General features: G+C 44.4%; 1 protein-coding gene across 1 annotated transcript; it reads left to right on the top strand.

Annotated features, from left to right (window-relative positions):
* Nucleotides 1-703: 703 nt before the first annotated feature.
* Nucleotides 704-13,469, top strand: LOC306823050 (protein-glutamine gamma-glutamyltransferase E-like; the record flags this gene model as incomplete). Its single annotated transcript, XM_079342415.1, has 15 exons — nucleotides 704-725; nucleotides 3,201-3,362; nucleotides 3,618-3,872; nucleotides 3,965-4,083; nucleotides 4,169-4,297; nucleotides 4,613-4,790; nucleotides 5,490-5,625; nucleotides 7,989-8,098; nucleotides 9,095-9,210; nucleotides 9,368-9,494; nucleotides 9,579-9,826; nucleotides 10,277-10,451; nucleotides 10,594-10,757; nucleotides 11,215-11,348; nucleotides 13,221-13,469. 15 exons carry the CDS (start codon nucleotides 704-706, stop codon nucleotides 13,366-13,368), a joined length of 2,223 nt encoding a protein of 740 aa, XP_079198541.1. The 3' UTR covers nucleotides 13,369-13,469.
* Between the last annotated feature and the right edge of the window lie 464 nt (nucleotides 13,470-13,933).

The raw sequence follows: 13,933 nt of genomic DNA, 5'->3' as shown, positions 1-13,933 counted from the left end.
ATGAATCTGCAGATGTCCTCCTGCACAAGCTCAGGCTCCTTCTCCCCCAGTGAGGTGACATTCCATGTCCCAAAAGCCAGGAGCTGCATCCGGGGAACAGGTCGCAGAGGCCCCCGCCGTCGACAGCTTTCCGATCCACACTGCACCCGTCAGACAGAACAATGAGACGTGACCAAAAAAAAAGCACTTTATGGATCTTTGGCAACATCGTGTTGTCCAGGCCTGCATTGGCAGACCCACTTTTGGGTCCCGACCGACCAGTTGAGAACCATTGGTCTGGTGGGTGGTTGGGAGACATTGTACTTTATATCAGTTCACATGTGAGAGAAGTTTGGTGTTGCCAGCCTAAGTTCATAAGTTCAACATTCTGTCGTGACCTCCAGACTGCGCTGATAGCATTAGAGCTGAGGGAGCACCTGAGCTCTCCTCACCTGTGGAGAACAGAGTGTGTGCCAAAAAAGGTGAATAACATGAAACCCAAATGAACGGGGGGAGGGAGGCTGCTCTTTGCAGATGTGATGAAATGATTTGCATAACAAGTTGACATACTTGTTTGACGTGAATATTTTATTGAGTTTGGGCTGGGCTATCTGTAGGCAGATGTTTTAAAACTCAACCCGTGCCAAGCAGTCGTAGTGCTGCTGACTGTCTGCCAGCGTGTGCTCATCTGCTGATCTGAGAGAAGAAGAAAAGATCTGCCAAGATGACAGAGAGTAAAGAACCCGGTGAGTATAACAATGCTTTTATTTTTATTTTAAGCTTCACTTTTGGGGCTTTAGAAGTAGACCGGCTCCAGCCCCTGGAACCCCAATCATGAATTACACTTTTCTGTATCATTGTATTTGTTCCTCTAACAGAGACACATCCGATGAGCATGTCTTCATGTGTAAAATACAAAAGTAGATTTCATACATACAAGTTTGTATCTGTGGATGATTTGCATCCCCTGTCTCTTTAAAAGTCTATCACGGGACAGGGGTTGCACTCCTGTCGGCTTAAACTGCTGCATGTTTCATAATGAAACAGTCTGATAGCTTAAAAACGCCCCAAAGATCTGTGCATTACGCCTCCATGTTTGATCTTTGCAGGCCACCAGTTAAAGATGGATATATGTTGTAGACAAAAACATGTCGGTGCATGTGCGTCTGCCTTGTGAGTCGGGTTTCATGAAGTGAAGTTTAACACCGAGTCCTGTCCGGTCTTGTCTTGAAAATACAAATGCTTCTTAACAACATTTGTAACTCATCCGTCAGGGACATTTCACACACTGCTGAGTGTTTACATATCTTAACCACTCCCACCACTCTGACCTCATTTCTGTCAAGACACCTCAGATGACTTCTGACATACTCAGCCTGTTTTAGGACATCTAACCAGATCAGTCCACACCCTCAGTGGAGCAAATGAAATACCACAGAGACCTACAATAACTTCAACTTGACAATTCGTGCAGAGATTGTGAGGGTGGTTGCCGTGTGTGTGTGAGTATGTGTGTGTGTTTATGTGTGGAACTGCAGTAAGAGCGGTTAACTGTAGCCAGCTAACAGCTAAAGCCTGGTTCACACAGCAGGATAATTACGCCGATTTTGGCCCCGATTCTCCCCTTCTGATAATCTTTAGGACGCCCCGATCATCATAAGATAATCTTATAAGATCATCCTGCTGTGTGTGGTGTGTTAAAACTGCTCTCGTCTGGTCGGAAGAATGTCGGGACCGCTCAGATCTCAAATCTGGATCAATCATGTTGGATTGTTTTAGCACGATTTCTCATCATGTATAGTGTAGGGGAAAATGAGCATGAGCCTGTTGACTGTGATGCGTAGCCAATCAGAAAGCGAGGTGATGTAGTGGCGAGGAATCACCGGTAGCAAAACAACATCTACTCACCTCCATATCATCATGTAGCAAGTACAGCTCATGCTCCCGTTGTCTCCACTCCTTTGACCGACGCCTCTTTTTAAAATGTGAAAGCACAAACGATCCCTATTGCATCCTCTTCGTCCGTTTGTTGACTCTGGAATCACGTTTGATCTTGAGAGGTTTTGTGAGATTTCCCGTCTGATCAGGGGACGTTTGCGAATGAAATCGGTTCGTGTATGGTGTGTTGATGTTGCCGTGTGGCCGTACACCACACTCTATACGACCAAAACTGTAAAACCTCCGATTATTTATCGCCGTGTGTGTGTGAATCGGCCAACAATTTTAAAATCCTGCCGTGTGAACCAGCCTTAAGACAGAAATCTGTCCCACTCAAACAATGATGTCACCACTATAACTCTGACCACCTGCTCACTGATTGGTTGACGTTCAGCTTTCATCTGCCAGAACATTCCATCAATGTATTTGAATGGGCTTACCACTGCTCGCAAAACCTAAAATATCTTGAAAACAAAAAATGGTATCACAGATCCGTTTGGACTGTGAGTGACAGCACAAACAGGCGCACGTATCGACACATTTTATTTTTATCTAGCATTCAGACTGGGACCACAGTGGCGATTTTAAAACATGATTAAAAACTGTGAAATTCTGGACGTCAGTTAGAGTGAGAGCTCAATGTGTGTGTATGTGGTGTGTGACTGTCAAACAAATGGCTCCTCTGGGAGACTGGAACATTTTATTTATTCATTTTTTGCTTTATGAGTGAGAGGACACTCAGAGCTTTCGTTTGACATAATTTGTTTGTAAATGCGAGCAACAATGACTTCAGGATGGCGATTTACAAATATGTTTGCAAAACTGACGTTTTTGGCTGTTAAACTCTTGGATTTGAAATTTTGAATGGGGCAAATTTTGGTCAAATTTTTGTCGCTTAAACTCGATTTGTGTCCAAACTGTATGCCCGAGGTTTCCACAAAGTAATAACGCACTCTTCGGGTCCGAGCCGGTCGTTTTGATACCTCTCTTGTGTGTGTGGTGCAAACTGATTGATTCTTGATGTCGCTCACAACGTGAAATAGCCAAGCAGTAAGCTGCAGTGTTGAAAAATGAAGCAGATGCTGAAGTGTGAAATCCTGCAGTTCCTGAAAAGTCCACCAGAGGCTAGCTTTTTATAAAAATAAAATCTTTCAAACAACTATATCACGAAAAATAATGAACTTTGTGAAGCTTGGCATCTGGACTCATCTAGACCCATTTAGGGATCTTACTTTCACATTTTTATTTTATTCCTGATGTGTCTCTATTCACATTTTTGAAAGAAATCGATCTCCACTGTGACATCAACAACGCTGCACACCACACCAGTGAGATTTCGGTGGACCAGCTGATTGTGAGGCGAGGTCAGTCGTTCGCTCTGACACTCAAACTGTTGAAGCCTTTTCAACCTGATAAGGACCCGCTCTTCATCACGACATCCACAGGTTAGTTCTTCTTTTACATCTTTGATCTGATCATCTTTAGACCTAAAGGAAGGCGTGCGTACATGTGACATGAAGAAATAAACATTTGAAAGGTTTGCATCTGTTACAGTGTAGGAAGTGTTCGTAACTTGACTCCATGGGGGTGCAGTGGTTAGTTCACAACAAGAACTATCCCAAGGCATCTATTTAACCGGATTGTTCCGTTATGTTCCGGTATGAATGAACATTTAGTGGACACTCTGACTCTGTCCACAGGGATCCATTGCAGTGAGAAACAGGGGACAGTTTGCTTCCTCTCCATCCCAGATGGGGTGAAGCGTTCACTAGAAGCAAAGGCCGTGTGGAAGATTGAGCTGAAAAAGGAATCCTCCCCAGAGACGGGCGTCCTGGCCCTGACTGTCACCCCCCCAGCTGACGCCCCTGTAGGAAAGTACAACATGGTTGGGCCTTATAAAGCAAAGCAAACAAAGCTGGCATCATTGACGGTGCTCTTCAACCCTTGGTGTCCAGGTACGTCCTCCTAAACCTGATCTACCTGATAAATATCCCCTGTCTGTCTGTCTGTCTCTTTATCCAATGTCTCTCTCTTCTCGTCTTCGAAGAGGACTGGGTGTTTCTTGCTGATGAAAAGATGAGACAGGAGTATGTGATGAACGAAAATGGAGTAATTTTCAGCGGAAGTATGGAAGAAATATTAGGGGAATACTGGGACTACGGACAGGTACTGTCCTTCTCTATTTCACACACACACACACACACCGACCACCGTCCTGCTTGGATTAACTTAACTCCTGTGTCCTCTTCAGTTTGAGGAGAACATGGTGGACATTTGTCAGAGTTTGTTAGACCTCAACCACAAACACAAGGACGACCCCGCTGATGACGTTTCAGCTCGCTGTAACCCCATCTACGTCAGCCGTGTGATCAGCGCCATGGTAGGACATACTCTGTTTCTATAGCTCCCAAAGCTGAAAATGTTCACTGCAAACCTCTTTCTCTGCAGTAAAAGCTGTTCTGTTTAGCCCTCTTAGAAAGAAATTAAGATGGTGATCGATGTAAATATTATACCTGCTTTACAGTAAGAATATTAAGTACATATCTTACACATTATTCGTACCAGTTTTTTGTTTCTCGACAGAAGAAGTACTGATATTTTCTGTTTATTTTTTTGTTTTATTCTTCTCTACAAAATGAAAATAAAGACTGACGTGCAAAAAACCCAGATCTGTTCAGACTTCCTTGTCTTGCAGATCAACCATCGCGATGACCAAGGTGTGTTGGAGGGAAAATGGAGTGGTGACTTTAGTGATGGGTATTACCCCGAACACTGGACCGGAAGTAATGTGATCCTCACAAAGTGGATGGAAAATGACTTCAAACCAGTCAAATACGGGCAATGCTGGGTGTTTGCCGGAGTGATGTGTTCAGGTAACATCGGACTTCTCACACCTGGAATAACATCTGTTGCGATCTATCAATGTATCTGTATATCACCAAGTTCAAACCAATGTTATCTCAGCGCACTTCATGTAAAGAGAAGTAAAATCACTCTTAACACAGCTCAGAGCACAGGAACATCTGTCAAGATCAGCTTTGGAACCAGCAGATCAACAGATCTTTGCAGACTTTGGTTATTTTAGAGTGTGTACCCTGGTTTACAGTAAGTGTCAAAAAGACAATATATAAAGCTTTAATATAAAGCTTTACTGCAGACACAGATCCATTTCATACACATACATAATAAATAGTTTAAAAATGAGGTACATTACAATACGGGTAAAGATGCAGGTTAACTGAGGGATTATAATCTTCCAAATACAGTTTGGTCGTGCTGTTTTCGTTATGTTGCTACAACTACATTTGATTATCACAGCGCCACCTTTAGGCTAATGAGCATCGTGCGATCGCCTCATGAACTGGGGGACTTTACTTTAACTCAGACAGTTCATGGTCTTTGTCAAAGCTCTTACAAAAGTCAGACTTTTAGTGGCCTAAAATAGAAAGAGGAGTAAAGCTGGTGCCACATGTCTGTAGCAACCCTAGCTTTAATCGTTGCCTATCAGAGCTGCAGAATGGTGGAAAACACTTTTATTACTTCTGTGATAAATCCTTCTGTCTGCTTCTCAGTGATGCGGTTTTTTGGAATCCCCTGTCGCATTATAACCAACTTCCACTCAGCTCACGACAACAACGCCAATCTCACCATCGAGCTATACCGCTCTGAAGATGGAATCGTGGGGAAAAAAACCACAGACCGTATTTGGTGAGAACACACACAGACATTTAATCCAATACTTTCTACATTTCTTCTTTCCTGTGTTGGTGCTTTCAGCGTTTTTCTTTTTCGCATTGACCGCTACTTCTCCTCCTGGGCCCAATGGAATTCCATACCGGTTCTATAAGAACAGTCTGGGGGTTTTACACTTTCTATGGAGGCTGATGAAGGTGGTTTGGCAGAAACAAGCAATTCCAACTGCATGGCGGAGGGCAGGAGGCATCCTGATCCCCAAGGAAAAGGACTCTGTGGACATCAGCCAGTTTTGCCAAATATGCCTTCTCAATGTTGAAGGCAAAATCTTCTTCAGTGTGGTGGCTCACAGACTGGCCACCCACCTGGAAAAGAACCAATGTATTGATACATCTGTGCAAAAAGCAGGGATTCCAGGCTTCTCAGGGTGCCTGGAGCACACAAACATGATATGGAGTCAAATTCAAGCTGCCAAAAAGGGGGGAATAGATCTCCATGTTGTGTTCCTGGACCTAGCAAACGCCTTTGGGTCAGTTCGTCATGATCTCCTCTGGACGTTATTCCACTATTTCAGTTTCCCAGATTCTGTAACTTCCCTCATTAAAGCCTACTTCCATGACCTACAGCTATGTCTGACAACTGATGAGTGTACCACAGCATGGCAGCAACTTGACACAGGAATAATGGCAGGGTATACCATCTCACCTATTGCATTCACAATGGCTATGGAGATCATCATCTGAGCCTCTAGGTGGGTGGTAGGAAGGCAGAAGACTAAATCAGGTCTTCGTCTCCCACCCATCAGAGCCTATATGGACGATATGACCATCCTCACCACAACCAAGGCGTGTGCTCGGCGGCTGCTGAACAAGCTGCAAGAAAACTTCCAGTGGACCCGAATAGAAATAAAGCCAAGTAAGTCCAGAAGCATCTCGGTCGTGAGGGGGAAGCTGTGTGGGTGAGGAGGCTATACCAACAGTGTCTGAGAAGCCTGTCAAGAGTCTTGGACGTTGGTATCATGCCACCCTCAAAGACACAGAGCAGTTGGACCTGCTCAAGCAGGATACCATATCTGGCCTTGAAAACATTGATAAGACCATGCTCTCTGACTGGTCGAAGCTGTGGTGCCTCCAATTTGGGTTGCTTAGATTAGCTCTTTTGCAGGAAGTGGCTGGGTCTTCCCAACTCACGGTTCCCTGGGAGGCTGCTGTGGAGGAGGCATTTGAACGCCAAATCCTTAAGTACACCAAGCTGGCAGCTGATGCTGAGCAGAATGGATGGAAAGCCAAGGTCTGTCCAGTGGAGGTTGAATGCAGAGGCTTTGTGGGCCAGAAAACCATCAGGCTGCTTAAGGACTTTGGAGTTCGAGGCCAAACCCTGCGAAACACCATCAAAGCCCTCTCAGGGGCAGCAGAGACAGCCAGTCGATGGGTGTGGATGAAGAGGAGCGACACCATCTGGAGCTCTAGTAAGACCTTCAGCACGTAATGGTTGAAAGCAGAGGGGGGCGCACCTGGGACACCAGGTGGCGCCGATGAGCCCTCTGGAGGTGTCGTGGGCCTGTCATTGAAACACCGTTGAAGGAGGGTGCCCACCTGATGACCCCAATGAAGCTGTCAACAATCCCCCCTTTCTCCTCTCCATCCCCCATTTTGCAATCCCACCCAACCAGGTCCAGTGCCGTAACAGCACTGAAGCAGCGCCGATGCATGTAGCCTACTGTTACCACTCTACTCAGGTTTCTTGTATCATGGGATTATTCCATCTAGTCCTAAAATTGAACTTTCTTTATGCAGTACTGTAATCTAACCATGAGGCGAGGGCGACCAGAAAGTCAACTGTCTAAATATTTCAGCTCCTGCAAATATATTTCACAAATGGGAAAGGGTATGACCATAGTACTTGTTTGTGATTGGTCTTAAGTCACATCTGAACAAACATATGACCTTTCTCCTGCTGTAATGTGTCCGCTGTGTCGTCTCTGTCGCTACTTTCTTCAAGGTACGACCAATGACAGGAGAGTTTCAGTATGGGAAGACCAAAAAACCCATAGAATGGGGGTACTTCTTTTGTTGGACACCTGCAGCGGTCTAAACTGATCAGTAAGGATCAGCAAAACTGCCAAAATTTACTCCGAACCACCTTGAACTTGCATTGTGACAAAACTCGAGTTGATGTCGTAAATAATAACCTCAGTTTGGCAGTGTCTACCTTGTATCCAAACCAAGAACCTGATGGGAACAGTGACTTACAGTGTTGGACTAACAGCAGATTAAGGTGTTGTCAGAAGGATTACTGTATCGTAGGATAATCTGTGTGTCCAGTGTTCTTTAGTCTTTTAAACTGTTGAACAGTCTGAATGCGGTGTTGTGTTTCAGGAGCTTCCACGTGTGGATAGAGGGGTGGATGAGGCGCCCAGATTTGTCAGAAAATGGTGAATACGATGGCTGGCAGGTTCTTGATCCCACACCACAGGAGAGGAGCAACGGTATGGACTCTGTTATGCAACTCCATAAATCTTTTCCTCCAAACTATTATCACTTAATTTTACAAGCTGACCCCTTTTTTTCCAATTACGTCATAAAATTTTGAAAGAATAGAAAATACAATTTCACCCTCAATGTTATTATCAATACCATTTGTTGACAAGTATTATTTCTAAAACTCATCATACAATGACTGATTACTTATATAGCCTGATTACTATCCACTGATTGATTAATGGTAGCCATGGCTTCATAATTACTGTGAGGTGGAGTCGGAGAATTTAAACATAAGGTAATCACATGTTGGAGTCATCCCAGGACATATGAATATACTGTTTGCAATCGTTACCTGGCTTCCACCTGAAGTTAACCCCCTGCCATCATGAAAACCTGATATCCTTTTTCTACTTGTGATGCATCAAATGAATATTTCTCAAACATTGGGTGTAAATGTTATGAAGATTCTGACATGAGAGTCGATTAGAGATCACTTTCTCCTGGCTCTTTCTCTCTTTCCATCTCTTGGCCTCAAAAAGTCTCACTTTCAATTTCAAAAGTTTTGTACTTCATCATCATCAACCTTTTTTAAAGGCAGGGTTGGTCTATTAATAATAATCCGAAAAAGGAACAAAGAAAATTCATCATCTGTATCAGTTTGTAAGCCTGTAAAAACTTCGACCAATGTCTGCCATGAGGTACCAATCTGACGAACCAATCACAGCATTCCTGACTCCATGCTTGTTCTCGACCCCCTGCATACACAAGCCCACACTCAAAGCTCGTCACTGATGATGGAGTTTATACTGTTTGTCGTTGACTGTTATGAGCAGTAAGATAGTTGCTTGTGCATATAAATGAGGGGGCGTGGCTTTAGAGGGAGCACTGAGGGAATGCTACTTTTATAATTAAGCTAGTTTTCAGAAATGACCAACCACACTGAGGTGGAAGAATGGATGACAGAATTTAAGTCTCTCTCTCTCCCCCTCTCTCTCCTCTAGGTATTTACTGCTGCGGTCCATCCCCAAAAGCAGCCATCCTGAAAGGACGCACAGACATTAAATATGATACTCCGTTTGTCTTTGCTGAGGTCAACGCTGATGTTATCGATTGGCTGGTCAGTGAGCACAGACTGAGCGATCACCATCCAAATAACATTTAGCAATACTGCAGCCATTACAGAACAGACATGGATCAATAAAAAAGGCAGCTCTGTGATTGTTCAATGAAAATCTCTCTTTGGTTCTTTTGTCTGTGTTTGTTCGTCCAATCAGGTTAAACCTAACCGATTACTTGAAAAAATAGAGGCTGACACCAGCATCGTGGGTCAATATATCTCAACGAAAGCTGTGGGCAGTAATGACAGGGTCGACATCACCGACACCTATAAACCCAAAGAGGGTGGGTTCACCATAAAAGACCATCACACATGAGCTCAATCTGGATGTTGGGTCTGAACCAATGATTGAATTACTTCCTTTACAGGAACAAAAGCAGAAAGGTCCCACTTCAGAAAAGCCATCTTAAGCCTTAAGAAGAGAGAGGAGGAAAAGAAGCGCAAGAAAAAGGAGATGGAGAGGAACGGGAATGCGGAGACGGAGGGGAACAGGAATGAGGAGACGGAGGAGAATGGGATGCCAAACACCACAGGGAATGAGTCCACAGTGGAGACAGACGATGAAACTCCTGAAGTCACCCCTCCACCGCCAAAAGTGTCCATACGATTTGAAAAGGTACGTCACAGCAATGTTTCTATTTAGAACTAGTGACTTATGCTGATCAATCCAAGCAAAGTATAGATGATACCAGTGTGATGGCAATGACCAAAGGTGCATTGTTAAGGTTGTCAGTAAAGAGTGAGTCATGCCGTTACTGGTCTTTATATGTCTCAGTTCATGGGACGTATCCCTCTGCTAAAATATCAAACTGCAGGCACATCCACATAAAGTTGAGTACTGGGTGCTGGACAGAAAACATATCCAAAGACAGAAAGATAAATATATGTCTGATGAAGGGCGAGTGCTGAAACCTTACAAGGTTAAATGGAGCAGCTTCTGGTGTGCGGAGTCTCTCTCTGTCGACTCCCTCTGCAGTTCTTTACAGTTCGGCTTCATAATGAATGGGTGTAGTGGAATACGTTACCCATATAAAACCTTCTGTGCCACAAATCTCTCTTCCTTCAGGTTTCAAAGCCGATAAACGGTCAGGACGTGAACTGGAAGTTGGTGCTGAGCAGTGAAAGTACTGCTGACAGGCCGCTGATCATCAACATCGGCGTTCAAGCCATGAACTACAACGGACACCTATCTGGGGACATCCAAAGTGAGAAGATGGAAAAGACGCTGCTGCCAGGGAAAGGTGAGGTTTCTTCCGTGGACAGAGATTTTGATCAGACAGATATCTCAAACTGTTAACAAAAGCCAGTAAAGTACAACATATACTGTATGTTTTGTTTTGTGGATTTTGGTCTTGTCATCTGAAATTCTATTCCCTCCTGAAGATCTGATCATCCCGATCGTGGTCCCCTTCGCTGTCTACTGTAAGCCCATGTTGCTGTGTGACAGCATGAAGATCTCAGCCCTGGTTAGAGACATAGAGAAGCCAGATCACCCCTACCTGGGTGAGGTCGACGTCGTGCTGATTGACCCTCCAGTCACCGTCACCGTTAGTAGAGAACATCTTTCTTTTTTTCATCTTTCTGTCATCGACCTTTGTCCAGCTGTCTCTCACATTATTTAACAGCTAAATATGACAATAGACTGATACATGTAACATTAACATTAGCACAACAGCAATAACTATGAGATGGTCTATACTTGAGTCAGCCGAAAATGAAGGCTCCACCTCCCGTAGTCCGTTTAGACACCATAAACAATACATTTGAGTTTCAGACGTAGCTGATAGATAGATAGATAGATAGATAGATAGATAGATAGATAGATAGATAGATAGATAGATAGATAGATAGATAGATACTTTATTGATCCCGAGGGAAATTCAAGAATGATGTCATTCTCTGTTCTCTGGGGAGGACCAAGTTTAGAGATGGATGTGTCAATCATACCCAAAACAGCTTTACTGATTTGATTTAAACAATCAACTACATTTGTTTGTGTTTTAGGTTCCTGGTGAAGTCAAACTCTTCACTCCTACAACTGCAGAAATCCTTTTTTTGAACCCTTTGAACGAGGTGCTGAAGAACTGCACTGTGACCATATCTGGAATTGGCCTCTGGAGAGGAGAGTATGAAGTCAAGTAAGTTTGTCTGCATGCACTAATGTACATAGTTTAAGACACTAAACATCCATCCATCCATTTTCTACCGCTTATCCGGGGCCGGGTCGTGGTGGCAACAGTCTAAGCAGAGACACCCAGACTTCCCTCTCAAGGCGTTCCCAGGCCAACCGGGAGACGTAGTCTCTCCAGCATGTCCTGGGTCTACCCCGAGGCTCCTCCCGGAGGGACATGCCCGGAACACCTCCCCATGGAGGGGTCATCCAGAACTGACTCCTGTATATTTGGAGGAGTAGCGGCTCTACTCCGAGCTCCTCCCTGGTGGCCGAGCTCTTCACCCTATCTCTAACGGTTTGCCCAGCCTACGGAAGAAGCACATTTCAGTCCCTTGTATCTGGGATCCTATCCAGTAAATCTAGAGCCTCGCCTTTTGGCTTAGCTCCTTCATCACCCATAGATGGACCGATACAGCGACCGCATGACTGCGGACGCTGCACCGATCTGTCTGTCGATCTCGCGCTCCATCCTCCCCTTACTCGTGAACAAAACCCCAAGATACTTAAAGGCCGAGGCAAGACTGAAAGACCTGTTCCCTACCCAAAAGAGTAGTTACGCGACCCTCTCGTTCATCGGGGTAAACTCCAACACATGGCAACTGAGCTGTGGGGTTATGAGCAAGCCCACACCAGCCCGCCATCTCCCACCGCAGGCAACTCCAAGGAAAATGAAGAGTCTAACCCCTCTTGAGGAGCTGGGTTCCAGAGCCCAAGCTGTGCATGGAGGTGAACCAGACTATATCTAGCCGATACCTCTCAACCTCCCACACAAGCTCAGGCTCCTTCCCCCCCAGTGAGGTGACATTCCATGTCCCAAAAGCCAGAAGTTGTGTCCGGGGATTGGGTTGCTGAAGCCCCAGTGTTGACTGCCACCCGATCCAAACTGCACCCAACCCCTACGGTTTCCTCTGTGGATGGTGGGTCCACAGGAGGACAGACCCGTGTCGTCCGTTTGGGCCGGGCCCCACGGGGAAAGGTCCGACCAACAGGCGATCTCCATAGGGCCCCAACCCAGGCCACAGGTCACGTTCCTTATTTCTGTTGTCGTCATAGGGGTTATTTGAACTGCTTTTAGTCTGAACCGTCACCTAGGACCTGTTTGCCTTGGGAGACCCTTCTGGGGGCATGAAGCCCCCGACAACATAGCCCCTAGGATCATTCAGGTACTCAAACTCCCCCACCACTGAAAGGTAGCAGTTCAAGGGGGACAAGCATTTAAATCACGATTGACTCATCTTTAGGCTACTTCTTTGAGGGTTTCTTATCACGTGTTTCATATTTGTTCTTCTTTATTCTGAAGAATCAGTAACCCCATGTTCCAGCTAACAAAGTGTAGCTTTCTGTTTCACATTAAGAAAGGTTGTTGTACTTAGACTTAGACTTAGACTTAGACTAAACTTTATTGATCCTTTGGGATGACTCCCTCAGGAAATTTAGGTTCCAGCAGCATATACAATAATAGTACAAAATAAATAAAAAAAATGTAACACAAAATACAAAAAATGTATTGTAAGTAACAATATACAGATTAATATAGCATCAATAATAGAACACTCTTCCATTGGAAGGAATATACCAATGTACTTGCAGCGTTCATGCTGATATTTAGTGTTCGGGTTTGGTAACATGAATGCAAATGTAAAAGACTAATTAAGACCATGTGGCACTCTTTTGTTTAAAACCCTGAGATTATCACAATAATCATGTCTACATATTTCTGGTTCCTGGGACTTCGATACCAGATGGGTTTTGTGGTTCAATAACCAGCCATAGTTTAGGTATTGGGACATTGACCTACACGTGAGACGTCACCTGTCTTCTCTTCTTTTACCCTCAGACTCCCAGACATTAAACCAAACCGACGGATACGACTCAAGTTCTTCATCGTCCCCTACAGGCTCGGAGAGAGGACCCTGACTGCCGACTTGGACTGCTCCATCTTCAGAGACATCAAAGGCCGGCGCACCGTCACTGTCAAACACTAAATCTTCGGGTTGACTCGTAAACAAGACGACTCAGTCAGACGTATTGATTTCACACGTCTCTGTTTTTTGTGTTTATTATATTTGGTCTCGTACATTATTGTCTTTTGGGCGCAGAGACCAAACCAGGACCCAGCTACCTACAAAGATCAGAGTGTCTGTCTCTCTCTCGCTCAGTAAAAAACCAGAACTCACAGCTTGCGGCTTGTTTCATTTAATGAGCCATGAATAAAATGTTTGTGAAAAGCCATGTTGCATTTTTGTCTTGTTTTCTTGATATCACTGATTTCCAACCAAATACAGAGATACAATATAAACCTGAGGTGTTGCAAGAAGGTATTTCTGCTACACAAGATTATGTCTGACCCAGAATAATCTGTATTTATGACGATTGATCACGTCACTACATGAGATAGTTCATCTAAAACAATAGAGGAGGACCCTGGCGCAGATAACCAGATAACCATTTAATAATAATAATAAAACTAAAGATTTATTTTTGATGTACTCTGTCTCAAAAAGTACATCTACCATAAATAACATGAGGCGGGCGAATTACGCCACTTCC

The sequence above is a fragment of the Symphodus melops genome, assembly GCF_947650265.1.
Source record: "Symphodus melops genome assembly, chromosome: 4".
Lineage (NCBI taxonomy): Eukaryota > Metazoa > Chordata > Actinopteri > Labriformes > Labridae > Symphodus > Symphodus melops.
Note: the sequence above shows the minus strand (reverse complement) of the source record. Positions and strands in the feature narration are given on the sequence as shown.